Genomic DNA, 26,270 nt, shown 5'->3' with positions numbered 1-26,270 from the left:
GGGGGGGGGGACAGGGACCCCCTTTATTTTTCATTTCTATTTGCCCCCCCCCCCCCCCCCTCCGCCGACGAGTCTCCGACAGTAACTGGATGTGGGGGCAACTGGGAGCCAGAGCTGGTTATACTGGGAAAGGGAGGCGGGGGGGGGAACGCGTGGGGCGGGGGGAGGGGGCGGGGGGGTCCGACTGGATTGGAGCCACTTGGGGAGGGGGGAGGGGGCTATTTAATGGGGGGGGTTCCGGGGAGCACGAGCCCGGGGGGGGCCGGGGTTATTTAATCTCACACGTGTACCTGTGGGTGTATATACTATATATAATGTACCTATGTATGCACCGCTCCGCTCTGAGCCCCCCCGCCCCACAAACGCGGCCCCCCCCCGCCCCATAAACGCGGCCTCGGCCTCCCCCCCCCCTCCCCCCCCGCCTCCTTCTGCTGGCGGATGGGCCGGGGGGCGCTGGGGGGGACTGGGAAGAGTGGGAGGGAATATGGGGGAGGACTGGGAATTGTCTGGGGTCGTGGCAAGGAGTACGGAGGGGTGGGGAGCACCGGGGAGGGTGGGGGGCACTGGGGAGAGTGGGGGAGGATAGGACTGGGTGGAGGGGACGGGGAAACTGGGAGGACTGGGAGTGGTTTGCGGTCGCGGGAAGAAGTGGAGGGGGGAGCAGAGGGGAGTGGGTAGGATGGGAGGGAGTGGGGAGAACTGGGAGGGTTGGGAAGGACTGGAGGGCACTGGGGCAAATGGGCACAAATGGGGCGGGGGGTGCTCTGGGAGGAGCCCCTGGGCTGGTGGGCACTGGCGAGGACTGGGGGAGACTGGGAGGCGCTGGGGAGGATGGAGGACACTGGGGAGGATGGGGGACACTGGGGAGGATGGAGGACACTGGGGAGGACTGGGGGACACTGGGGAGGATGGGGACGCTGTGACGGGCGGGTGACACCGCCGGTCGCTGTCCCTTCAGCACCGCCGCGTGTCCCTCCCTCCGTGCCCGCTGTCCCCGCACCCTCGGTGCCCCCCGGCGCTGTCCGTTCAGCACCCCGTTCAGCGCGTGTTTGCTGTCCCGGTGTCCCCCCGTGTCCCCCCCGTGTCCGTTCAGCACCGCGCTCGCTCCGGGCGGGGCAGACCCCGCCCCCGCCGTTTCCGGGTTCCTGTGCCCCCCCCGCGGCCCCCGGCCCGGCGGGGCGGCCCGGCCCGGTTCGGCTGCGCCCTCCGCTCCCAGCGGCCCCGCCACCGGCCCGGCCCCGACCCCGGCGGGAGGAGACCGGGGGCGATCAGGATGCCCCAGGAGCGCGGGTGAGTGCGGGGGGGGGCGGGTGGGGATCGGGCAGGGCGGCACCCCCGATACAGCCCCGGTACGGCCCCGGTATAGACCCGGTACAACCCCGGTACAACCCCGGTATAGACCCGGTACAGCCCCGATACAGCCCCGCTACGGCCCCGGTACAGCCTCATCCTCCGATAAATCATCCCCGGTCCATTCCCGGTGCTGCCTCTCTCCCGGGACAGCCTCATGCCGTCGGTTCGGTATTCCCGGTACAGACTGATCCCCGGTCCATCATTCCCGTTCCATCATTCCCGTTCCATCATTCCCGTTCCTGCCCCCCACCCGGTACCGGCCCCTCCCGGGGTTGGTTCCCTCCCCCCCTCCCCGATGCTGCCAAGGCCCGAGGAGCCCCCTCCCCGCCCCCCCCCCCCCGAGACTCCCCGACCACCGAAGGGGGAAGGGGAAGGGTTAACCCTTTCCCGGCCGCACTGCAGAGGGATATGGGGAGCACCGGGAGGCACCGAGGGGCTGGGCCATCCCCCCTGAGTGTCCCCCGTGTCCCCAGCTCTGTCCCACCATGTCGGTCTCCAAGCTGCAGGACACAGACGAGGTTTTTGGTGAGTTCCTGGAGGTGCAGAGCCACCCGCGGGTCCCCGCCCACCCTCAGTGTCCCCCCTGTGTTGAGGGGGGATCCCCGGTCTGGGTTTGGGGACACAGGGACAGGCGTGGGGAAGGGGACATGGGGACACACATGGGGGTGTGGGGGTGACAAAGACATGGAGACATGTCCAGGCCACACAGGAATGGGGGCACAGGGGTGTGCAGGGGGTGATGGGGACCGGGGGACACAGCAGGGGCACGGCCCAGAGCCACCCCTTGGGTGGGGTTGGGGTACAGGGGGGGACCCTGGTGGGACCTGGGCAAAGCGTGTCCCTCCTGGGCGATGGGGACCCTCTGTGCTCAGGGCCACCCCACTCCTCTGTCCCCATGGGGGCATCTCTGAACGCTTCTCTCTGTCCCCCTGTCCCGCCCCACTGGGGTGCCCCATCCCTGTCCCCAATGCTCCCTCCTGTCCTCCTGGGACCGTCCACCTGCCCTTTGACTCTCCTGCCCTGTCCCTCTGTCTCTCTGTCTCTCTGTCCCTCTGTCCCTCTGTCCCTCTGTCCCTCTGTCCCTGCTCCACGGGGCTGCCCTTCCCTGTCTGTCCACCTGTGTCCAACACTTCCCTGTCCTCTTCTCGCTGCTCATCTCTCCCTCCATCTGCTGTCCATCTGTCCACCCCCACGTTCCTGCTCTCTCCCTGTCCATCCCGCCCCGGTGTCCGTGTGTCCGTCCGTCTCTCTCTCTCTCTCTCTGCCCCGGTCTCTCTTTCACTCCCAGATTTTACCGCTGTGGTTCCAGAGACGCCGCGTTTGGACAGCAGCCTGCACAAGGCCCGCGCCCGGCTCCTGGCCCGCGGCCGCCGCCACCGGCCCTCGCGCTCCCGCCTGCGCGACAGCGCCAGCTCCACCGAGGGTGACGAGGGGCCTGAGGCCACGGTGAGACACTGGGGACACCAGGGACACTGGGGACACCAGGGACAGTGGGGACACAGCGACACCGAGGACATCGGGGATGGCACTGGGGGATGCCAGGGTCGGGGTTGTCACATGGATTGGGGACACCAAGGATGGGGTTGGGGGATGCCAGGGTTTGGTGACAAGGAAGGAGGTCTAGGGGACAACCCCGGGGGGCTGCAGGGGTCAGACCCCTCTGCCCGTGTCCCCGCAGGGCACTGAGGGCGAGAGCAGCCCCCCAGCCCCCTCGCCCTTCTCCTGCACCGACGGCTTCTCCTTCGAGCCGGGGGTGGCACGGCCGGGCCTGGGGGAACCCCCGGCCCCCACGCCCCCCCTCAGCCGCTACCGGCCCCTCACCAACACCCCGTCCCAGGAGGGGCTTTCAGGCCCCTCCACGCCCCAGTCCTGCCCCAGCTCCGACAGCTCCCCTGGCTTCGCCCGCCGCGACCCCCGGCCCCGGCAGCACAGTGAAGGTGAGACCCCCCCCCCCCCGAGCCCCCTAGGGACCCCTCGGGGGGACAGAGGGTGACAGCCCGGTGCCACCCCTGCAGATGACAGCCGGGACATGAGCCCCCCGGAGTCCCCCAGCCCGACCATGGGGCTGGATAAGAAAACGCGGAGGAAGTTCTTGGATTTGGGGTGAGAGACTGGCCTGGGCAGGGGGAAGAGGGATGGGACAGAGGAGGATAGGGGAAGGAGGGACAGAGGGCTGTGGGGATGGGTGAAGGGATGGAAAAGTACAATGGAAAGATGGAAAAATAGATGGGGAGAAGGGGGGGAATGTGGAGGCACAGATGGATGGATGGGTGGATGGATGGGAAGGGTCCTGGTGGCCCGGCCTTCAGGTCACCAGCCCTGTCCCCAGGGTGACCCTGCGTCGGGCATCCTCTGGGAAGAGCCGCAAGGAGAAAAGCAGCAACCGCCTGTCCATGGGCAGCAGGTGAGGGACTCCTCCCCCATGGGACAATGTCCCAAGGGACAGCCCGGGGACAGCCTGGGGACAGCCCCTGACAGTGCCCTGTCCCCAGGGAGGTGGCGGAGGGGCCCGGCCGCCCCTCGGGGTCCCCGTTCCTGCCCTTCTCCTGGTTCTCGGACAGCACCAGGGGCTCCGGCTCCCCCGGCCCCCCGTCCCCCGCGGGCTCCCCCCGGCATGAGCGGCTCAGCCCCGCCAAATCCGCGTCCCAGGTGAGCGCCCGCCAGGTGGGACGGGACTGAGGCGCGCAGGGAGCTCTGAGAAAGGAGGCGACACCAGCTCTGGGGACAGGGGACAAAGCCCCGTAGGGTCAGGGAACAATAGGGACGGGACTCGAAGCCCCATAGGGTCAGGGTGGCTTTGTGGAAGTGTCAAAGCCCCAGACAGGTATCGGGGCAGGGGGAGGGTTGGTGTGGCTTTAGGAGGATCAGCGCTGCGAGGGGTCTGGCAGCCCAGCTGGGGGGCTGCGGGGTGACACTGGGGGGCTGCGGGGTGACACTGGGGTGTCGCTGTGGGGCTGTGTGTCTGTGGGATGGCTCTGGGGGATCGCTGGGTGTCTCTGGGGTGGCTCCAGCCCTGTCCCCTCCTCCTGCTGCCCCAGGACTCGACGCTGAGCGAGGATTCGCCACCGTCCAGCGCCAGCCCCCGCCTGCCCGGCCCCCCCAAATGCTCGTACCCCTACCACACCCTGTCCCAGTCCTCGGACGAGGTGAGCACGGCTCAGGAGGGGCGCGGGGCAGGGGTGTCCCCTCCCCATTTCGGGGACCTGAGCCCCCCCACTCCGTGCGCAGCTGCTGGAGGAGCCGCCGGGCGCGGCCGCGGGCTGGACGTGTGGCCAGGTGGGCGAGTGGCTGCAGAGCCTGGGCTTGCAGCGCTACGTGCGGGACTTCTCCGCGCACGGCGTGGACGGACCCCGCCTGCTGCAGCTGGACGGGGCCAAGCTCAAGGTGCGGGGGCCGGGGGGCGCTCCGGGGATCCCAAAAAAATGGAGGGGGAGAGGTTTTGGGTGCTCCAGTGGGGGTTTTATGGGGCAGGAAGGTCTGGGAGGGTTCGGGGTACCCCAAAGGGGGGCTCCATGAATATCCAAACCCCGCTGGCCGAGCTGGCCTCTCCATGGGGAGGGAGGCTCCGGGAACCACAAAGGACGATCCCAAGGGACCCCCAAGGAGCTGCTGTGCTGGGCGGGTCCCTGGGGGGGCCCGGGGGTCTCGGGGGCAGCTCCGGGCGCTGTGTCCGTGTGTCCCAGCCCGCGGTGCCGCAGGCGCTGGGCGTGGGCAGCTCGCAGGACCGCGCGGTGCTCAAGAGGCGGCTCAAGGAGCTGAGCCTGGCGGCCGAGAGGGAGCGCAAGGCCCGGGAGAAGGCGGAGAAGCAGAAGAAGAAGGACCAGGAGCAGCGGCGGAGCTGAACAGGGGAGAGCCCCCGAACTCACTCCCCACTCACAGCCCCCCGGGACACCCCGGGACACTTCAGGGGGACACAGAAGGACCCGGCTCCCCCGCCCAACCCGGTTTCCCCCCCCCCCCACCGGGATGCTGAGGGCACCCCCAGATCGTCCTGTCACCCCCACTTGTCACCACTCCCGAGGGGCCGGGGGTCCCAGCCCCTTCCCCCCGGCACCTCCACACACGGGCACCCCCAAATCGGGGGCAGGGAGTGAACCCCGCCCCCCCCCCCCAAGGGGCCACTCCAGGAAATAAAAGGGTATCAAGGGCCAGTGCAAAGCAGAGTGGCTGGTGACACCTGACTCAGGGGGGCAGAGAGCAGCCCCCCAGGCCCCGTGCCCCTAAAAGCCACCCCAGGACTGAGCCCTCACCCCCCTCCCAAGCCTGGGTGGGGTAAACTGAGGCACCAGGACCCCAAAGCACCACAGGGGCTCAGTCAACATCCAATTTATTGACACTGGGAGGGGTAAGGGGAGAATTTGGGGGATGGAAGGGGGGGTTTGGGCAGGTCACAGCAAGTGGGGGGGACACGGGGGTGGGGACAGCTCAGTAGTGCAACAACAGGGAGGGACAGGGACAGGAACATGGGGAGGGAGGGGGGGCTCAGGCCTGGCCCCCCCACCCCATCAGGGTGCTGGGAAGTGCTACTGGTCCTACTGGGACAGAACCAGTCCCTTGCTGGGATGGGGGGCACCCCCTGAGGCAAGTGGGGAATTTGGGGTGTGGTGAGGGAGCCACAGGTGCTGCTCCAACACCTCCCCCCCCCCACCAGCTCTGTCCCTAAGTGCCACCAAGGTGGGGATGCCAGGACACACCCACATCCCACACTTCCCAAGGAACCCAAAGAACCGGGGAGCCAAATCCCGCCCCCCCCAGGGCACTCGGGGACACCCCGAGGGTGGGTCTGGGGGTCCCGGGGCACTCGGGGAGGGCTCAGGGCACACGGTAGGTGGAAGTGTTCTTGGGCTCGGTGCTGGGCACGCACCAGTCCCCGGCCTCCTGGCTGGCCTGGTAGTGCCGCCACGCCGACTTGTTGTACACGGGCAGCCGCTCCACCGAGTCCGTGGACAGCGCCTGGGGGGGCACACGGGGCTCAGCAGGGTCCTGTGCCACCCCCCCAGCCCGGATTTGAGGACAGGCACCCACCTTCAGGTAGATGACGGCGTCGGTGCCGAAGCCCTCCATGGAGAAGAGCTGCAGGTCCCCCTGGAAGTACTTGGCATAGAGGCGGGAGATGGGCAGCCCGTAGCCAAACCCGGCCTGGGGGGTGAGGAATTGGGGTGGGGAGGGTCCCCAGGGCTGGGGGGGCGCCCCGAGGGCAGCCCCAGCCTCCCCACAGCGCCCCAAGCAGTGCCAGGAGTGTGCACTGTGCCACCATCAATGGGCCACTGAACGGCCAGAGGGACCCCATGCCACACCAAAGGGTCCCCGTGTCACCCCAAAGTGTCCCCACGTCACATCCAACCCCAGTAAAGTGTCCCCATGCTATTCCCATGCACTCCAACGCCACCCTAAATGTCCCCAAAAGGTCCCAGGCCAGGCCCAAACCTCCCTATGCCACCGTAGACCACCCCAATCATCCCCAAAACACCCTCAGGCCCCTCTAAGCACCCTCAAAACCCCTCCAGGCCAATCCAGCCCCCTCCAATGCTCCCCCAGCCCCGGGGGAGGGGGGTCACGTACCAGGGGGGCCCCCCCGGAGCCCAGCTGGGGGGTGGGGGCTGTGGAGTACATGTAGCTGAAGAGCCGCTCGATCTTCCTCAGAGGCACTCCCATGCCCCTGTCACTCATCTGGGGACACAGACCGGGTGACAATCCCGCTCCTGTCCCCTCCCCACCCCCCCGCCAGGGCGGGCTGGGGTCCCTTACCCGGATGGACAGGTCCTCCTGGCCCAGGGCCACCATCACCCTGATGGCTGGCAGCCGCGGGCTGCTCTCGTGGCTCTCCACCGTGGCTCTCATGGCGTTCTGGGGACACAGAGCCCCCGGGGAGGGGTTAGGGGGAAACCACAGCCCCACCCCGGGACCCCTCCCAAAGAGCTGGGGTACCTTGAAGAGCTCAAAGAGCATGTGGTACAGGTGGGACGGGACGTAGACGATGCTCACGGGCTGCTGCGCGTTGCAGGCTGGGCAGGGGGGACACGGGTTGGTGGGGACAATCCTGAGCCTAAAGCTCCCCCAGCTCCAAATGGGGCACCTGAGAATCCCCCCCATCACAGGGACCCCCAATCCTAAAGGAGCTGAGAACCCCCTGCCATGGAGAACCCAACCCAAAATGAGCCACACAAGAATTCCCCGGCCTGAGGGACCCCAATCCTAAAGGGGCCACTTGGGAATCCCCAAACCTAAAGAAGGCACCCAAGATCCCCCTGCCAGGGCCCTCCACTGTCCCCTCACCCCTGCTGTCCCCTCACCTCTGCAGTCCCCTCATCCCTGCTGTCCCCTCACTGTCCCCTCACCCCTGCTGTCCCCTCATCCCCATTTTCCCCTCACCCCTGCTGTCCCCTCACCGTTGACTTCCTCGATCTCCAGCTCTGGTGAGGCCATGTAGTATTTGTCACACAGCAGCTTGGCCATGTTGTAGGCATCTGGCAAAGGGGGGGGGGGACACAGAGCTCAGCGCCCCCAGGACCAACAGGGGCAGCCTTTGGGGTCCCCTGTCCCCCCAAAACATCCCCCATTCCTAAAGATCCGGGATGTTTCTGGGGTCTCCTGCAGTGGCTGCACAGCTCAGGGGAGATTTGGCTGAGGCCACCCCAATGCAGTGACACCAGTGGTCCCAGGGGGACTTTCCAGCGACTCCCACCCCCCCAAATTCTCCCCTCCCTCGTGGGGGTGGGACCCCAGACCCCACCAACCTCTCACCACGTTGGCCACGTTGCAGTGGGGGTCGATGCTCCCGATGTGTTTGGGGTGTGCAGGGTTGGTGCTGCCATCGAAGAGCAGGGCTGGGGAGGGGACAGCAAGCTGGAGACACCCCAGGGACAGCTGGAGACACCCCCAGGGTACCCTGGGGCTGTCGGGGCGAAACATTTGACACCAGGCAAGATGCCCAAGACAGGATCCCTGGGGTTAGTGGGGACACTTGGGACAGACCCCTGGGGCTGGGGGGACATTCTGGGGACACCCAGTGATGATGGGGACCCTGAGGACAGAGGCCTGGGGACACTGTGGGGGGTTCAGGAGACACTGTGGGGGGTTCTGGGGACACCCCAGGTCCCAGACCCCCGCTCACTGTGCTGGTTGATGAGCATGCGGATGGAGATGCGGCTCAGGTAGAAGCGGTCCAGAAAGTACTGGATGTTCTGGTTGGACACGGGGTCGTCCCCGTACGTCTCCTTGTACTCGATGACGCCCTGCGCCATGGTGGGGACAACGTCGTTGTGCCGGTTCCGGATCGTCACCAGCGCGTTCGTGAACCTGCCCCGGGGACAGCGACAGCGCTGGGGACACCCGGTCCGGGAACAGCCGTGATCCAGGCCGGGATTTCCGGGGACCTGGGGGCGCTGGGAAAACCCGGAGATGATTCCAGTGGCATTTTGGGGCAACCCTGAGTGACATCAGCACGGGTCTGGGAGGGGGCGACACCCTGGGATTGGGGACATGGATACGCTGTCACCTCCCGACTCACTGTCCCAGCGTAGCTTGGTCCTCGGGGTCCTTGTCGTGGAATTCCATGATGTCCAGCAGGCTCTGGACATACCTGGGGGGACACGGACATCCCACAGCTGGCACCCCCAGAGTGGACAGCCCAGAGAGGACACCCCAGGTGGCACCACGCAGGGCCAGGGGTTAGCACCCCTCAAGCCAGGCCCCCACCCCAAAATCTGCTGCCCCAGAGGTCACTGTCCCACCCCACTGCTGGCACGGGGCCCTCGGGGACAGCTGGGGACATGGCGGGGTTGGGGCTGTGACAGGGGGTGGCACAGCCGGACCCCCTGGCATGGCCTGACCCCTTGGCACAGCCGGATCCCGCTGGCAGTGGGACAAACTTGACACTGGGGACACTGGACAAACAATAGGTCACGTGGTGGCACTGGGAAACAGGTCACGCTGCTGGCAGTGGCACGGGGACACTTAAAGGGACATTCAGACCTGCCCCAGGACAGGGACATCCTGTGGCCCGGCCCCTTCAGGGAGCAGCTGGCACTGGGGGTTCCCCCCTCCCTGGCTGGGGACACCCTGTTGGCACGGGAGTGTCCCCAGAGGACCTGCAGCCGGTGTCACCCAAGGGCACGGTGTGACACCAGCTGGGGAGTGCCCTGGCTGCCACCCCTCCCTGTGTCACCCCTGTGCCAGCTCCCAGTCTGTCCCAGCAGCAGCTGGGGAGGGAGTGCCCTGCCTGTCCCCAGCTCCCTGCAGGGGAGGACAGTTGGTGACATCTCAGGTGACAGTGGGACCCCCCGGGCGGTGACAGGAGCCGCGGTGGCACTGGGAGCTGTGCAGGTGACACTAGGAGGACCCCAGATGGTGACAACAAGGGGACCTGTGGCAGTGGGGCCCTAGGTGAGTGGCCAGGGTGGGACCCCGCAGTGGCAGCAGCCCCCAGGCCGGTGCCAGCTCCCAGGCCAGGTGGTGGCAGCGTCCCCACGTCCCCAGGCACTGACCAGCTCTGCACCAGCTGCACGGAGGGCGTGCGCAGCACTCGGTCCGGGAGCAGGTTGATCTCCTTCATGATGTTGGAGAGGCGCACGGGCAGCTCCTGGCGCAGGAACGCGAACGATGTCTTTTCACAGGCATTGCTGGAGCCTGGGGACACGGGGGGGACACGGTGTGAGCACCCACGGGACCCCCAGAGTCAGCGTTGGTGGCACTGCCACCCCTCTGGCACTGGGGAAAGGGGACAGGAACGGGTCCTGGTGCTTGGCACTGGGGAGGGTGTGAGGGCTGGGGGGCACTGGGGGGACAGAGAGGGCTGAGGGAGGGGGACAGTGCCCACTGGGGAGGACAGGCTGGATGCCCAGTGCCACCCAGAACAACCCAAACTGGTCCTGAGAAAACAGTTTGGAGGGGAGAAGGACCTGGGCCAGCACCAGAAGCCAAAGCAGGCCCAAGGGTCTCCCACCAGGGGACAGGGGACATCCCACAAGACATGGGGGTGCACAAGTGACCCCAAACCCCTGCAGGGGCAGAGCCCTGGGGACAGGGGACACTGGGATGGAGCTGGGAGGACAGGGCAGAACTGGGGGGACCCCAGAGCACAGCCAGCAGCCGCTGTCTTGGGGGGACAGGGGACAAGAGAGGGCCAGGCTGGGTGACAGCCACGAGGGGACATTTACTGGGGGGATTGGATCGGATTGGGGGGGTCCCAGCTGCCCATCCTGGGGGTCCCTCACACGGGGGGGTTTACTGAGGGGCGTCAGGATGCGCCCCAAGGGAGGGGGTTTGAACACCCCCAAAAGGGACCCATTAGGAAACAATGTTCCACCCACACTTATTTACCCGGGGGATGTTGTTAAATCCCCCCAACTCCAATAATGATGGGATATTTTGGGGGGATCAGAGTTACCCAGGCCCACACACTCACGGGGGGGGCAGCTCCCAGACCCCTCAGATTTACGGGGTGGGGAAAGGAGAAATTCCATGAGGGGGGAATTAGGATTTTCCTGAGCGGGTGTGTGAAGGATTTCCCAAGAGGGGGGGTGTTAGGAATTCCCGGGAAGGGGGGCAGGAATTGCCGGGGGTGTGCACGGAGCTCCCTCCCCCAGCACCGCCCCCACACCGGGTGTCCCCACCGAGGGCTGTCCCCATTCCGCAGCAGGCCGGGGGTCCCGGGGGGTCGCGGTGAGTTTTCCTTTATTTACCGAAGTCCAGAAACTGCTTCATGGAGAGCGGAGACGGCGAGAACTTGCTGAAGTGCTCGATGTAGGTGGGGACGCCGGCGAGCGCCGCTCGCTTCCCGAGGCACCGCAGCAGCCGCATGGCCCCGCTGTGCCCCCCGTGCCCCCCGCTGTCCCCTCAGTGTCCCCCCAGTGTCCCCTCAGGGCCCCCCGAGTCCCCGGGCCCGACCCCGCCCCCGCCGCGCCGCGCGCAAACAACACAGCCGGCTGTCAATCACCGCGCCTCTACCAATCAGCGCCCGTTCTTCTGCAAACCCCGCCCCTTCCCCGTGCCAATCCGGCTTCGCCGCTGGGCACGCCTCGCTGTCAATCAATGTGAGCCACGCCCCTCAGCGGAGCCAGTGCTTCCCGCCCCGCTGTCAATCACCGGGGGCCTCGCGGCCAATCAGAGCCTGCTGCGCTTGAGGCCCCGCCCCTTGCGGGGTAACCCCGCCCCTCGCTGCCGCACTGGCGCTGATTTGCATAATCAGAGTTCCCATCAGCCCCTCGGGGTTCCCAGGCCTCTTCCCGGGGCATTTTGGGGAGGTTTGAGCCTTTCCCGAGGGTCTGGAGAGGTCTGAGCCCACCTCCACCCCCGCATTACTCCCCCTCATCATCCCCACCCCCCTGGGGTACATCAGCCCCCTCCCCTCTTTTTGCCCCCCAAACCCCCAGCCCACCCCCACTCCCCCAGCAGTCGTGGCACGGACGGGACAGGAGGTTACAAATCCCAGACCGAGGCTTTATTGTACCCCGGCGAGGAAGGGAGGGGGGCTTTAGGGGCCGGCTGGGGGTGCAGGACCCCCTCCCCAGCAGCCCCCAGTACCGAGCGGACACTGGGACTGGACACCAAAACACCGACACGGAGAGACACGGAATAATTTAACCCCGCAGGACGGGACAGGGACCCCCGGGGCGGGGGGCGAGGGTCAGGGGTTTGTTGTGGGGGGCGGGGAACACACACGGCCTGGAATGCTGCACCCCTTCCTTCCCCAAGCCAAAACTGCGAGCAAGGCACGGGGAGAAGAGCGGGGGGAGACCCCCGAGGGGCTGGGGATGGGGAGGGGGCGCAGGAGGGAATGAGCTCCCCGCGGGGGGAAAGCAGAGGGGTCCCGTACCCAGCACCGAGGGGAGGGGGGCGAGCGTGTCCCGGATTGCAGGGACGTGTCCCAGGGTGGCTGGGGACATCGACAGCGACAGGGAGGTGGCGAGCGGAGTGTCTGCGCGGGGGGGAAGGCACTCGGTGAGCCCAGCAGCACTTCGGGGAGCAGGGAGGGCACACGGGGGGCTGCGGGAGCCCCCACAAGCGTGCAAGGCACGAGCGGGCAAGAGCCCCTCGGGCGAGCCGGGGAGGGGCTGCGGGAGCCAAGGCCGGGGGTGGCCGCGTCCAAGGGGATGGGGACAGGGAGAGATGCACTTGTGCAAAGTCAAAGCCCCCCTCGCAGGGGTCCTGGGGGGGGGGGGGGGGGGGACAGGGGGTCAGTAGTACTTGTCCGGCTCCTGCCATTTGGTCACCCAGAGCTTCTTGCGGCGGCGGGGCAGGAGCCCCCCGGGCTGGTAGCGCTGCTCCTGCCGGATCCGCACCGCGTGGTACTTGGGCATGATCCGGTAGTAGCGGGTCCGCTGGAAAAAGTCACACTGGGAGGGGGGAAAAGAGAGGACAGCGGGTCAGTAAGGGGTCGGAGAGGGTCAGGGGGGAGGAGAGAGACCCCCGAGGCGGCGAAGAGCAGAGGCAAAGGGAGCAGCAATCCTGGAGCCGCTTGGAGAGACCCCCGGAGCCCTACGGGGACCCTACAGGACAGAGGAAGAGGAGGCTGAAGAAGAGGAAGATGCCGCCGCAGCCCGGCCCCACGGGGCATTACCAGGCGGGGCCCGCGGTGCCCGGGGGGGCACGGGGGGTGCCCCCCGTTAGTAGTCATCCGTGAGCCGCTCGGTTTCCGACGGCTGGATCCTCATCTCCGCCTTCTGCCCCTTGGCCTCGTACATGGCCCGGGTGTTGGCCCGCCGGAAGAACCCGCACTGCAGGGAAGGGGACAGGGTCAGCGGGGCCGGGGACAGGGCCTGGGGGTGTCTTGGACACCCCCCGGGAGGTGGGGGGGAGTGGGGCAGGGGGATGCCCCATAGGGATGCTGTGGGGTGTGGGGAAGGGTCCTGCAGACCCAGTGACCCCCTCCTGGCTCAAAGGGGAGCTCCAAGAAGCTGGGGGTGTCCCCAGGGGGTTGCGGGGGGTCCCCCAGACCCTGCAGGTCAGCCACAGGGAAGGAGGTCCAGCCCTGCTTTGAGTGCACACCCCAAAATGTTTGGCAACCCAAGAGATGTTGGGAATGTCTCTCCTCCTCTTCCTCATCCCTCTCCAGCTGGGAATCTTCCTCCTGGGAGGGCACCTCCCACCTGCGGGGGCACCTGCCACCCCCGGGGTGCACCTTCCAGCTGCAGGGACAATCTTCCAGCTGTGGGTCCCTTGCAGCCCTCACCAGGCAGGGAGGAGGCAGTGACACAGGTGACACGAGGTCTCCGCACGGCTCCTGCACCCCCTCCTCCCCGGGAAGGGGATTTGGGGACTCCCCCTCACCTTCCAGAGGAGGAGGATGATGAGTCCCAGCAGCAGCAGCCCGGCTGCCACCGACACCAGCACCAGCCAGAGCGCGATCTCGGCCGGCTGCTCCTCCTGCAGCTCCGAGTCCACGTCCACGGAGAACTGGGAGGGTTGGGAAGGGCCTCGTTGGGGGCACAGAGCTCCAGCGTGGCCCCAGTCCCACCCAGCTTGCCCCAGTAAGGGCTCTGGCCTGGCTCACCCACACCGTGTGGTTCCTCATGGTGATGGTGGGCACCTGGGAGCACAGGAACAGCGTGGCCGTGCCCGTCACCTTCACACGGTCAAAGTCCCAGAACTCCTGGGGACGGGGGGGACACGAGTGAGGGACAGGGACACGGGGATGAGGGACACGGGGATGATGATGGGGGCGTGGATGATGATGGGGACACGGATGGAGGAGGGACACAGGTGACAATGGGGACACACAAGGGTGGCTACCAGCCCCTGAGCACACTCGGGGCCCTGTTTAACACCACCCCAAGGGCTCGGGCAGCCCTGAGCCCGCAGCCCCAGCACTCACCTCGATGAAGGTGCTGTTCCAGACACGGGCACGGAGGCTGAAGCTGGAGGGGAGCTGCGTGTGCCGCAGGGGACACTCGAACCACACACAGCGCGCCGTGCCCGCCGAGCAGCTCTGGGGGACACGGGGGGTCAGGGGGGCCCAAAGCACCACCCCGCTGCCAGGAATCAGAAGGGACAGTGACCTGCCAGACCCCCCTAGCCCCCTGCACCCACCACTCACCAGCACCGTCTCGGACCTCAGGCGCCGGCCGGTGGCCAAAGTGACCGGGGGCTCCCCCGGCTCAGGGGGCTCCAGCTCCCGTCTCTGCCGGGATGGAGCCTTGTCCTGCAGGAGCTGAGGGAGGACATGAGCCCCATCAGAGCCCGGGGGGCTGAAGGACCCCCACGGTGGGGCAGGGACAAGGCCCTGAGAGACTCACGGTGAGGTTGAGGGGGTTGATGAGCCCCCCGGGTGGGTGACACGTGTCGTTGCCGTTCACCAGGATCTCGGTGGGGTAGAGGAGCCATTTGCCATTGGGGATCTCGTAGGGCCACTCAAACCCCAGCAGGATGGTGCCCAACGTGCCCAGGGATTCGCCTTTGGTGGTCACCTGCGGGCAGGGTGGGAGGTGGAGTCCGGCATTCCCAAATCCGCCTCCCTCCCTCATCCCCAAATCCGCTGGCCGTGCCCGGCTCACCTGGAAGTCGAAGGTGAGGGGGCTGCCCACGTCCTGCTCCTGTTTCATGGCCGACTCGCCCACCACGGTCCCGCTGAAGTAGGACTGGATGTGGGAGGAGGCTCTGGGAACAGGATGGGGGGTCGGGAACAGTGTGAGGGGCACAGGGGACGCCCCATTGCTGCCCCATTGCTGAGACACAGAGGAGTCACAGCCAGACTTGGGGGGGGGGAATGGAGGGGACACAGAGAGGGACCAGACGACAGAGAGGGGACACAGAGGGGTGCAGGGAACACTCACATGCTCAGTGAGGACTGGATGCTGTAATCTACCAGCAGCTTGGCCAGCACGGGCTGCAGCTCCTCCTGGGTGCTCTGCCTGTCGGAGCACTGGGGTCACCATGTCCCCATCCCAATGGGACCATCCGGGGTCACCATGTCCCCATCTCAAGGGGACCGTCCTGTTCCTGTCCTGCCCCCTCCCACTCACGTGGACAGGTCCAGCCACACCACAACCTCCCGCGTGTCCAGCATGATCCCGATGGCTTCGAAGGTGATGGTCAGCTCTGCCTGCACACAGAGGGAGCAGCTCAGCTGGACCCCACCTGCTGAGCCCCGCAGGAAGGGCTGGGGGGCAGCTGGGGGACAACTCTCACCCTTTGGTTCCTCTTGAAGGGGTTTCCCAGCTCACACAGCACCGTCTCCCCAAAGGTGCAGGCTCCACTCTGGGGAGGGTAAGAGGGTCAAGAAGATCCTGACCGAGCCCAGGTGGGACTCAGGGGTGCAGGTGACCCCCCCGTACCGGGCGGACAGAGGAGGGCAGCAGGCTGGGGGGCACGGTGACATTCAGCAGTGCCTCGTGGGCGTCCTCGCCGTTCCAGGGCGTTGTGGGCACGTTGGTGATGTTGATGCTCAGGTGCAGCTTCCGCACGTCCCGGCTGTACTGCAGCACCTGGGTCCCGTTCACCCTGAGCGAGGAGAGGGGGCTCAGCCACCCCTGTGGGACAGAGACACCCCCGGGGGGGACAAGGGGACACGCAGGGTCCTGCTGTCACCTGGGCAGTGGCTGGTTCTGCTCGGTGACGAAGCTGCTGTGCAGCTGCAGGTTGCTGTAGCACTGGTTGTCGGAGCCACATTCCTTCTGGAACTCGATCTGCAGGGACAGGGATGTGTCCCCTGAGTCCCTGTGACCCCACCCCGGGGCACCCCAGAGTGTCCTCCCCCACCCAGCACACCTTGGTCTCGTTCTCATGGGACTGGTCCTGGTTGAGGACAGGGAAGGCGTCCAGGGAGTGGGGGCCCAGCTGGAAGGTTCTGGGCCTCTCCAACAGGGAGTAGTTCATGGAGAGCATGATGGGGTGCAGCTTGTCCCGGACATTGTCCTGAGGGGAGGTGGGAGTCACACAGAGATCCCTCCCTGACACCCCAAACTCAGCTCCAGCCCCGGCCATGTCTGGGGTCCCCCTTTGCTGCTGCCAGAGCAGTGAGAGACCCCAGAGACTGATCACAGGGATGGATGGATGGATGGATGGATGGATGGATGGATGGATGGATGGATGGATGGATGGATGGACACTCACTCACCAGCAGCAGGAGCTCCTGGGACTGGCAGCGGGTGTCAGGCATGGAGAAGTGCCCGGTGTAGGTGGCAGATTGGGACCCTGAGAACCTGACCCGGGGCGGGTGTCGGTCCTTGTCGGCCTCCAGCGTGTACTGCAGGGCTGGGGGACAGCACGAGGTGTCCAACACCCCCCCAGGACGTGTCCCCATGTCCCCGTGTCCCCCCTCATCCCCAGCACCTCCCACTCACTGATCTTCTCCTTGTAGCTGGGGTCCCCCGCGCTCTGGTTGTAGGAGAAGCACAGGGTCACCGTCATGCTGGGGGGACAAAGGGACATGAGCAGAGCCAGGGGTGCCAACAGCAGCCACGGGGACACTGGGGACACCAGGCACTCACCAGGACTTGGGCGTGCACTGGGCAGGGTCCACCTTGCTGGGGGTCACCGTGAAGGTCTTGTCCAGGATGTTGATCACGGGACGGGCTCTGGGCAGGGATTGGGGTTTGGCTGAGCGCCCCCTGCTCTGGGAGGCAGGCCACCTGTCCCCTGTCCCCATGGCTGTACCTGAGCAGGGCGACTCGCTCACCCAGGCTGCCCACCAGCAGATCTGGGTAGGAATTCCCGTCCATGTCCAGCCCCCCGCTCAGGGAGTACCCGAAGGTTTTTATCCTGCTGGGGCCCAGCTCTGACCCACTGATCACCTGGATTTGGGGGGACAGGGGGGTCTCACCCAGTGCCCATCATTCCGTGGATTCAGGGGTGCATTCACTGCACCCCAGTCTGGAGCGGGGGGTGCTCGGGAGGTCCTGGGGAGGGACCCAAGCCCTGCCCCCCTCAGGGGTCGGTACCTGCCGGGGTCTGTTCTGCAGCCCCTTGGCGCTGCTGTGGTAGATGTAAACCTTGCCAAACCCCTCGAAAGGAGCCCCCACGGCGATGTCTGGGGGGACAAGAGCAGGGTCAGCCCCTCAGGACTCTCCCTGGAACCCGAAACACAGCCAGGCAGCCCCTGGCCACGTCCCTCCTTCCTGTGAGACCCCCACAAACCCAGCACAGGAGGAATAATGGGAAAATCAGGACCTCCAACCTATCCCCCATCTCCTCCTGCCCATCCCTCTCCAGAGACCCTCACCCCCACTCCTTTCCTGACAAACCCCCCCCCCCGTGTCTCCCCAAAAAGCTCCCCAGCTCACCCTGGAACCCATCCTGGTTGATGTCCCCAATGCTGGCCAGGGCAAAGCCGAAGCCGGAGTAGCTGGGGCCGGTGAGGACCAGGCTGGGGTGCTGCTGGAAGCCCCCGGCCTCGTTCATGTACACGAACACCGCGCCCCCCACCTCCTGCTTCCTCTCGAAGTAGTAGGGAGCCCCCACCACCAGGTCCTGCCACCTGCGGGGACATGGGGTGCTCGGGGCTGGGGCTGGGACACGGCCCCCACCCCACACCCCCTGAAGTGGGGGGGAATCCCTCTCCCAGAGCTGTGAAAATGTGACTCCCCCCAAAAAGAAACCTCCTCACCCCAAAGACGGGACCCACAGAGATCCCAGGGGGGTCTCCCAGTAGCGTGCTCCCAGGTGAGACCCCCACTCCTGGGAGCTGTGGGGTCCAAGCCCATCTGAGCTTCAGGGCATCCTAAGTACGACCCCCACCCAGAATCTGACAGATCCCAGCCCAGGTGACCTTCAGGAAGCCCCAGGTGAACCCCCCACCCCTGAGAGCTGCGGGACGTCCCAGGTAAGACCCCCACCCTTAGAAGCCATAGGATGTCCCAGGTGAGACTCCCACCCCTGGGAGCCACAGGACGGTCCAGGTGAAGCCCCCTCCCCAGCAGCCGGGGGATCGCAGCCACTCACCTGTCGCTGTTGAGGTCGGCCAGGGCTATGGCGCTGCCGAAGTAGGAGCCGACCTGGGGCCCGGGGAGCAGCAGGCTCCGGTTCAGCGTCTGCCGAGCCCCGCGGCTCAGCAGCAGCACCGCGCCCGTGTGCCGGTACCGGGGGGCGCCCGTCACCAGCGTCACCGCGTCCTGCTGCAGCACCGCGCTGCGCACCTCGGCCGAGTACCCTGCGGGACCCCCGGGATCCCCTCAGATCCCCCTGAGCCCCCCCACCATCCCCCCTGAGCCCCCCGGGATCCCCTCAGATCCCCCTGAGCCCCCCCACGATCCCCCCGGGATCCCCTCAGATCCCCCTGAGCCCCCCCACGATCCCCCCTGAGCCCCCCGGGATCCCCTCAGATCCCCCTGAGCCCCCCCACGATCCCCCCGGGATCCCCTCAGATCCCCCTGAGCACCCCCCGAAATTTCCTCAGATCCTTCCTGAGCCTCCCCCTGGGATCCTCGTACCCCATAAATCCTGTCCTGGGTCCCTCCAGCCCCCAGGATATCTCAGGAACTCACACCCTCCCTAAGTGTTCCCAGGTGTTCCCAAGTGTCCTCCGTGCCTTTAACATCTATTCCCGAAACCCACAACCCCCAAAGCTCCTCGTCACCCCAAATCACCGCCCCATATTCTCCCTCCATGCCCCTGGTCACCCCAATGTCACCCCAAGGTCCTCACTGCCCCCACTCGCATCATCCCAGGAGCCTCCCTGAGCCCCTCCCCACCCCTTTAACATCCACCCCCAACGTTCCCCCTAAACCCACCCCCTCCAAACCCCCTCCTCCTCACCCCAACTCCCCTCGGGGTCCCCTCTCACCTATGTAGGTGTTGCCATTCCTGTTGTTGGGGTAAGAGAAATCATACAGGTCCCAGTTGTCCCGCTGCAGCATGTAATCAGTCCCTGCAGGGGTCAGGGGGGGTCAGCCCCACAGCGGGGTGGGGGTCCCACAGGGGCACCAGGGAAGGGGGAGCCATGGCGGGGGGTACAGACACCCAGGGGAAGGAAATGTCCCCAAAGGGAACCCTCAGGACAAGCAGTGCCCAGAGGGGTGACCACCAGGACCCCCCAGAACCCGCACCCTGCCAGTTGTAGGCGCCGGGTGCCCCGAAGTAGATGATGTTGGCGCTGAAGCCGGCGCTGGTGCCCATCTGGCACATGCCAGTCTCGTCGGTGTCGGTGTTGGCGTTGCACATCTCGTTGTGGTACGTCTGCCACTCGTCCCCCAGGTCCAGCTGCAGGTCACTGCCCCGCACGTAGCAGCGGCCGACCATGCGGCGCTGAGCCTCGGCCCCCGACCACAGCACCCGCGTGTAGCGGTGGGCACAGGCCTGGGACAGGGACAGGGACAGCTCAGGGACAGGGACAGCTCAGGGACAGGGACAGACCACAGCACCCACATTTGGCAGCGGGTACAGGCCTGGGGATAGCGGGGATGCTGAAGTTCAGCGCCCCAAATTCAGGGACACCCCAAAGGTGTGTGTGTGTAAGGAACCGGGATCTGGGACCTAGGTGTGCAAGAACCAGGATCTGGGTGTGCAAAGCCCCGCGGTGCCCCCAGACTCACCAGGACCCTCCCTGGTGGCTGCCTCTGGCTGGCCACTGTCACCCCCAGCCACATGTCCTCAATGATGGCCTTGTCCGGCTCATCTGTGGGGGAACAGCCGGCCTGAGAGGGGGTCCCCACTGCTGCCGGGTAGGTTTGGGGTGGTCACACCCGTCGGGGGCGTCACCTACCCTTGAGCTCGATGGCCAGGCGCTGGCAGTCGCGGGTGGTGGCACTCAGGGGACAGGCGTACACAGCGCCCGTCCGTGTCCCGTTCACCGGCTCTGCGTCCTGGGGGGCCCCCACCAGCAGCCTGGGGGGGGCAGGAAGGGGCGAGATGGGTGGGTGACGTGGGGGGAGGAGGAGGAGGTCCAACCCCCCAAACCCCTCCAACTCATTTTGGGGTACAGAGCCAGGCGGGTGCCCTGGGGAGGGGACACTTGGTGGATACCGGAGCTGCTTCCCCAGAGTTTGTCACACCCTGACACCCCCAAATAAGGGGGCCAGCCCCATCTGCAGAGCTGGAAGGGGACACAGGGACCCCGAATGGTCTCACTGCTCCCCCACTCCTTTCCAGACCAGGTAAGCCCCCAAACCTGTACATGCAGTGTGGAGGGGGGGGTCACAGCGACCCCCCAAACCTCACTGTGCTGGTGAGGATAACAAGAGGGAGGGGCTGTTCAGCACCCCCAGCCCAGCCCGGGGCCCCCATCTGTGTAAACACCCCCAGCCCTGCCCCACCAACCTTTGATCCACAGCTCTGGCACAGCTGTGGCGTGTCTGGCACTGGCAGGGCTGAGCTGCGGCACCAGGGAGTGCCCGACAGGGGATGGACACCCCTGGAATGGGGAGGGGAGCTGGGACGGACACCCATTATCCCAGACAGACACCCCTGATCCGGGATGGACACCCCAATCAGGGATGGACACCCTGGACAGACGCCTCTCATTTGGGATGGACACCCCTCACCCCAGAAAAATGCCCCTCACCCTGGAGGCTCTCAGGCTGTCCCAGGACAGGCAGCTCCTCCCGGGGGTGACATCCCCCAGGAAGTGCCATGGGGGGACATTGGCATTCCAGGCTGGATGTGCCCCGCCCCAGCTCCCCCCACCCCAAAGGAAGATGCTGGAGATCCCAGGCAAGGCCCCGTGGCCCTGGCATGGGGAGCTGGCATGGCCGGAGGGTTCCGGAAGGGCCAGCCTTTCCGCAGGGAAGTCCCTCGGGAGAGCGAGGACAATGGCGTGGAGGTGGCCGTGCTGGGAGAGGAAGTGCCTCCCTCAGGCAGCAGGACATGGCGGGGACACGGGGAGGACACGGCACCCAGGACACATCACCCGGGACATGGGGGGGACACGGGGAGGACACGGCACCCAGGACACATCACCCAGGACACATCACCTGGGCCATGGATGGGATGCAGGGGGGATATGGCACCCAGGACACGGGGGGGACACAGCACCCAGGGCACACCACCCGGGACATGGGGGGGACACATGGAGGACACAGCACCCAGGACATGGAGGGGACACGGCACCCAGGACACATCACCTGGGCCGTGGAGGGGACACGGGGAGGACATGGCACCCAGGACACATCACCTGGGACCCAGAGTGGGGGGACACGACCCCCAGAGCTGACAACGAGGCACTGCTGGAACAAGTGGCCAGTCCCCACCCGGGCCAGCAGCGAGGCCAGGGCCGGGTCCCCGCTGTCCGAGGGCAGCGCTGGCGGGCAGGGAGTGCCCGGAATGAGCAATGCGGGCCCGGCAGCGCGGGCACGTCCGGGCGAGCCGGGCGCTGACTCAAAGCCCAGGAACAGCCGGAGGAATGCGGGGCCCCCGGGCAGCCCCCGCCCCGGCACGCCGGGACCCCCCCGGGGCGACTGAGTCAGCCCGGGGCTGCAGGTGGGGGGGAAGGGGGGGTTGGCATGGCTCACCCCAAATGGGGGCTCCGGGGAGGGGCTGAATGACAGGATGGGGGTGCCGGGAAGGGAAGGGATGGAGGGGGTGATGGCTCCTGGTTTTGCCAGCCCGGCACGGAGGAATCTGCATCCCCAACTCCGGGGGGGGGGGGGGGGGGGGGGGCACAAGGGGCACCGCTGTCACCTGGGGGGGGGGAAGTGACTCAGGGCAGCTGCTGTGACTCAGAGCTGGGGGGGTCCTGCCCCCACACACCGAACCCCACCGGGACCTGCACCCCCCTGGGTTGCCCCCAGGCTCCCCCGGTGGTCCCGACTCAGGCAGACCCCGCGGGTCCCGGGGGCCGGGAGCCCACCCAAGCCAAGCAGCTCCGGCATCCCTTGGCTGCCTCCAGCCAAGATTCCCGGCACGGCAGCCCACCCGCAGCTCCTGGGAAAAGGGGGGGTGCGGGACGCGGGGCCTTCCCAGAGCGGGGGGGTGCGGGGGACACCCGGGGGCGAAAGCCCCGTGCCCCCGGCTTCCCAGATCCCGGGATTCTGGGGGGGCCGGGACCAGTTTGTGGCACTGGTCCCACTGGGGTGGGGGAGACGGGGAGCTGGGATTGTGCTCGAGATGGTCAAACAGCAGCACGAGGGGGAGGCCGGGAAGGGAGGGAAGCAGGAATGTGAGGCCGTGCTCTGTCCTAATCCGCCCTGGCAAACGGGGGGGGGGACTGGATGGGAGAGCTGGCTGAGCTGGGACGGGGTGGGGGGGAGTCTGTGGGAGGGTCCGGGTACCAGGACCCCAAACTGTGGCCACCCCCCTGGGGTGGGAGAGGCGAGGATGGTACAGAGCCCCATCTGGACACCTCAGCCAGGTCTGGAACAGGGGGGTCGTGCGTCCCCTCCCCCCCCCCCCCCCAGAGGCCCCCAGCCTCAGAGCCCCCTCCCCAGGGAGCAGCTGGGCAGCGAGGGGGGCTCCTCACCCACCTCCCACCACGCTCCAGGGATGACGGAGCCGGGAGGGGAGGAGTAGGCAGAGGGGAGGGGGTGCTCCAGAACATGGCCTGCCCCCCAGTTTCTCCCCAGTGTCGTGTGGGTGCCATGGGGGTCCCTGAGCAGGAAAATCCACTCCTGAGCAGGAAAATCTGGAAGGAGCTGGGAGAGGGAGAGACAGCTCCTGGAGGGATGGATGGACGGATGGATGGACGGATGGATGAAGGGATGGACGGACAGACGGCCCCACATCCGTCCCCCTCCTCCTGCCGAGCAGCCGCAGCCCCGCAGGACCCCGGCGGATTCGGGCCAAGGCAGGGGGAGCTGAGCCAGCTCCAATCGGCACAAACCCGGCTGGGGGGGAGGGGGGAGGGGGGGGGGAGGGAACGCCGGGAACGCCGCCAGGACAGCAGAGCGCTCTCGTCACCCGCCAGCTGGAATCAGGAAGACCCCCGAGCCTTGGGCAGAGCCCCAAATCCCACAGGGCTGCAGATGTGGGTGCTGCCTACCCCCGGCTGCTGATTTTAGGGGGCTGGGGGGCATCTTCAGCCTTCTTGGAGCAGAATCTCCCGTGCCTCAGTTTCCCCAGGTCACCCAGGGACCTCCGAACCCACCTGGGCTGGACTGACCGGCTCCACCGGAACCAAAGCCGGACATGGGCGGCCCGAGGAGCTCCCCTAATCTCGGCTGGGCCGATAAGAGCCCCGCTCCAAGACCGCGCTCACCTGGCCAGGGAGGAGCAAGCAAACAAACCTTTGCATGGGCACAGCCCCATGGAGACGGAACGGGGGGGGGCGGGGGGGGGGGTTGCTCCGGCATCGCCCCTGGCCCCCCGCCAGCCCCCGCCCGGAATTCAGGAATGCCGACGCTGCCCCGGAGCATCACTCCGGTCAGGGCAGGAGTCAGCCCTCTGCCCCCCGCTACCCCCCCAAAAAAAAAAAAAAAAAACAGGGGACACCCCATTCCACGCGGTAAATCGGGGATTTGGAAAAGGAAGTGTCCCTTTCCTGTCCCCACCCTGCACCTGTGAGCAGAGGGCACCGCAGCCTTCACCCGGTACCGGGGAGGGGTCCGGGAGGGGCCCCCTGCACCGGCCTCACCTCGGAACGGCTCCGAAATGGGGACACCCCGAACCGGGGACACCCCGAACCGGGGACACCCCCCATGCACGGAGAGCACCCCGCGCTGTTCCCGCTCGTGGGGAAGGGAACCGAAGGTTCCCGGGGAACGGGGTGTGAATTCCCGGGGGGGTTCTGGCTCCGAGGCCTCTCCCCCGGAGACGGCGGAGCCTCCGCGCCCCGCCGGGACCACGCTGGGACACGCTGGGACACGCGGAGCAGGTGTGGGGGGGATGGCGAGTCTCTGTCACAGCTCCCCAAAATCCCCCCCGGGGCCATTACCGGGAAGACACGAACGGATCTGTCCCGGTGCTGCCGGCAGCCGCTCCGATGGCACCGGAGCGGGCAGGACCGGGCCGTGCGCGGGGACCCCGCGTGTCCCGAGGGCAGGGTGGGTTGGGGGGATCCCGAACCCCCCCCCAGCTGCTCCGCAGGGACCGGCTCCGCTCCCTCCTGCACAGGAGCAACAACAACTCCTCATCCCACGGCGGGGCCGGCCCGAAATGCATCCCTGGAATGCGGAGCTGCAAATGCCTGCACCCGGCAGCTGCTGCCGGGCTCACACCGCCCCCCCCGGGAAAAACGGGATCCCCGGGGCTCTCCCAAGGACCCCCCCCCCCCCTCCCCCCGAGCTGGGGAGGAGATCCAGCAAAAATCTGTGCCCTTGAGGGGGACAAATCCAGCGCAGCCCCTGCGGCGGAGCTCTCTCCCGGCACGGACGGGAATTCCCGGCCAGGAGGGGTCGGGGACAGGGATTGGGGGGGTCCGGTGGAGCGGGGGGGGGGTACACAGCGGGGGGATGGCACGGGGACTGCTCCGGCTCAAAAGGGTTTTTGTTGGGGCTGTGCCCGGCAGCAGGAAGCACAGTCCAACAGGTTCGGCGGGCACGGGGCCTGGCCCGGACCGGCCGGAGCTCGGGGGGACACGGGGGGGGGCTCCCGCTGAGGGACGGCGCCGGCCGAGACCGCTCCCCCCTCCCGGAGGGGCTGTGGGGCTCCGAGCCCACCGGGAAGAGGGGGGGCGGGCACAGGGGGTGTCCCCACTCCGCTCCCCGCTATCACCGGGACCCCCGAGAATGAGGAGGGGGCGCCATGATGGGACCCCCGCCAATACCGGGCTGCGGGAAAGGCGCGAGCAGGGGAGACCCTCTCCCCCCCTCCCCCAAGGATCAATTGTGGAGAGCGGACCGCCCCCCTCACCTGGGGGGATCCTGGGCCACGGGGGACCCCTCCCCAGCACCCGTACCCCCCTTCTCCTGGCACCCCCACCCCCCTCAAGGTGCGCCCCCGCCCCCGCAGTAGGGACCTTTGCCCTGACACAGAATAGGGACCCCCCCCCAGAGGGAACCCCAAAACCCAGAGGGACCCCAACACCCACAGGAGCCCCAAATACCCACGGGGGACCCCCCACCCCTCTCCGTTTCACAGGGACCCCAACCCACGTGGGACCCCCACCCCAAGGGGGGGTCCTCACTCCCCTCCCTGCCCCACCCCACCGGGGATCCGTACCCCACGGCGGCCTCTCCGCACCCCATGAGCGACCACCACCCTACCGGAGACCACTCACAACCCCCCCGCACCCCACGGAGGACCCCCCCAACTTCCCGGGGACGCCCCCGCTCACAGGTAAAGCGCTGTCTCACTCCGCTCCGCCTCACGGCGCTCCCAACCAACCGGGGACCCCCCGATCCTCCCGGGGACCCTCCGCACCCCCACGGGGGACCCCTCCCCATTGTCCCCCACCCACAGGTGAACCTCCCCTCGTTACGGGCACCGCAACCACAGCCCCCCCCCCATTGCAGGGGCATGGCCCCCGCTCCCCCCCGCGCTCACAGGCTCCGCTCCGTCTCCCGGTGCAGCGCCACCGAAAAGCCGAACAAGGCTCCGGCGGGGCCCTCCTTGAGCACGGGGAAGGTGCGGTCCAGGTTGAAGGCGGCGGCGGTGCCGAGCCCCAGCAGCACCGGGCCGAGCCCCAGCAGCACCGGGCCGAGCCCCGGCAGGGCGGGCGGCAGCAGCCGGCGGTGCCGCGCCATGACCCGCACCGGCCGCCGTACCCACCCGTGCAGCCCCACCGGGACCGGTGCGCGCGGGGGTGGGGCGGGGCGGCCGGGCCGGGCGGGGCCGGGGCGGGGCCGAGGCCGTTCCGGACACGCCCCTTAAAGGGGCCGCGTACCCTGCTGCGCTCTCCAGGTACCTGCGTGCGCAGGTGTGCGGGGAGGGAGGGGCGGGCGCACCTGAGGCAGCGCGGCCGCGTCCTCCCGCAAGTGTGTCAGCCCTCGTGGGGGGATGGCGACCCCTCAGACACCCCCCTCCCACTGTGAGACCCACACACACACCCGAGGGACAGATCCACCCCCCATGGTCCCTGGGTAGGAGCCCCCTATCTGGCACCTCTTTGGGATGGGACCCCCAAGTTAGGATCCCTTGTGGGATGGACCCCCCCACCATGGGATGGCCCTCGC

At 67.4% G+C, this 26,270-nt stretch overlaps 3 protein-coding genes across 9 annotated transcripts; 1 reads left to right on the top strand and 2 right to left on the bottom strand.

Annotated features, from left to right (window-relative positions):
- Positions 1-916: 916 nt before the first annotated feature.
- SAMD14 (sterile alpha motif domain containing 14) lies at positions 917-5,245 on the top strand. The gene is made up of 10 exons (XM_062508313.1): positions 917-1,290; positions 1,827-1,878; positions 2,642-2,799; positions 3,032-3,290; positions 3,369-3,456; positions 3,683-3,757; positions 3,846-4,002; positions 4,392-4,499; positions 4,582-4,737; positions 5,052-5,245. The coding sequence occupies exons 2-10, from the start codon at positions 1,839-1,841 to the stop codon at positions 5,193-5,195; spliced, it is 1,185 nt and encodes a 394-aa protein (XP_062364297.1). The 5' UTR covers positions 917-1,290; positions 1,827-1,838; the 3' UTR covers positions 5,196-5,245.
- Positions 5,246-5,664: 419 nt separating this feature from the next.
- Positions 5,665-11,169, bottom strand: PDK2 (pyruvate dehydrogenase kinase 2). 7 transcript variants are annotated; one of them, XM_062508301.1, is made up of 11 exons: positions 11,037-11,169; positions 9,840-9,981; positions 8,864-8,935; positions 8,468-8,652; positions 8,098-8,220; positions 7,743-7,820; positions 7,282-7,358; positions 7,102-7,200; positions 6,916-7,023; positions 6,379-6,492; positions 5,665-6,306 (listed from the first exon to the last, which is right to left on the bottom strand). In XM_062508301.1, the coding sequence occupies exons 1-11, from the start codon at positions 11,152-11,154 to the stop codon at positions 6,166-6,168; spliced, it is 1,257 nt and encodes a 418-aa protein (XP_062364285.1). In that variant the 5' UTR covers positions 11,155-11,169; the 3' UTR covers positions 5,665-6,165. The 7 variants fall into 7 exon arrangements, with proteins under 7 accessions (XP_062364285.1, XP_062364288.1, XP_062364289.1 ...); XM_062508304.1 differs by having other exon boundaries at positions 7,282-7,344; positions 7,726-7,820; positions 8,091-8,180; XM_062508305.1 differs by having other exon boundaries at positions 7,282-7,341; positions 7,726-7,820; positions 8,091-8,180.
- Positions 11,170-12,530: 1,361 nt separating this feature from the next.
- On the bottom strand, positions 12,531-25,841 carry ITGA3 (integrin subunit alpha 3). Its single transcript, XM_062508052.1, has 25 exons — positions 25,642-25,841; positions 19,991-20,112; positions 19,821-19,903; positions 19,335-19,584; positions 19,073-19,156; positions 18,232-18,439; positions 17,574-17,767; positions 17,232-17,320; positions 16,948-17,084; positions 16,782-16,868; positions 16,635-16,702; positions 16,409-16,545; positions 16,060-16,206; positions 15,880-15,977; positions 15,627-15,792; positions 15,481-15,549; positions 15,315-15,394; positions 15,126-15,203; positions 14,847-14,949; positions 14,589-14,759; positions 14,390-14,503; positions 14,168-14,281; positions 13,847-13,945; positions 13,624-13,749; positions 12,531-12,689 (listed from the first exon to the last, which is right to left on the bottom strand). The coding sequence occupies exons 1-25, from the start codon at positions 25,839-25,841 to the stop codon at positions 12,531-12,533; spliced, it is 3,183 nt and encodes a 1,060-aa protein (XP_062364036.1).
- Between the last annotated feature and the right edge of the window lie 429 nt (positions 25,842-26,270).

This window comes from Cinclus cinclus, chromosome 24, assembly GCF_963662255.1.
Source record: "Cinclus cinclus chromosome 24, bCinCin1.1, whole genome shotgun sequence".
NCBI lineage: Eukaryota > Metazoa > Chordata > Aves > Passeriformes > Cinclidae > Cinclus > Cinclus cinclus.
Note: the sequence above shows the minus strand (reverse complement) of the source record. Positions and strands in the feature narration are given on the sequence as shown.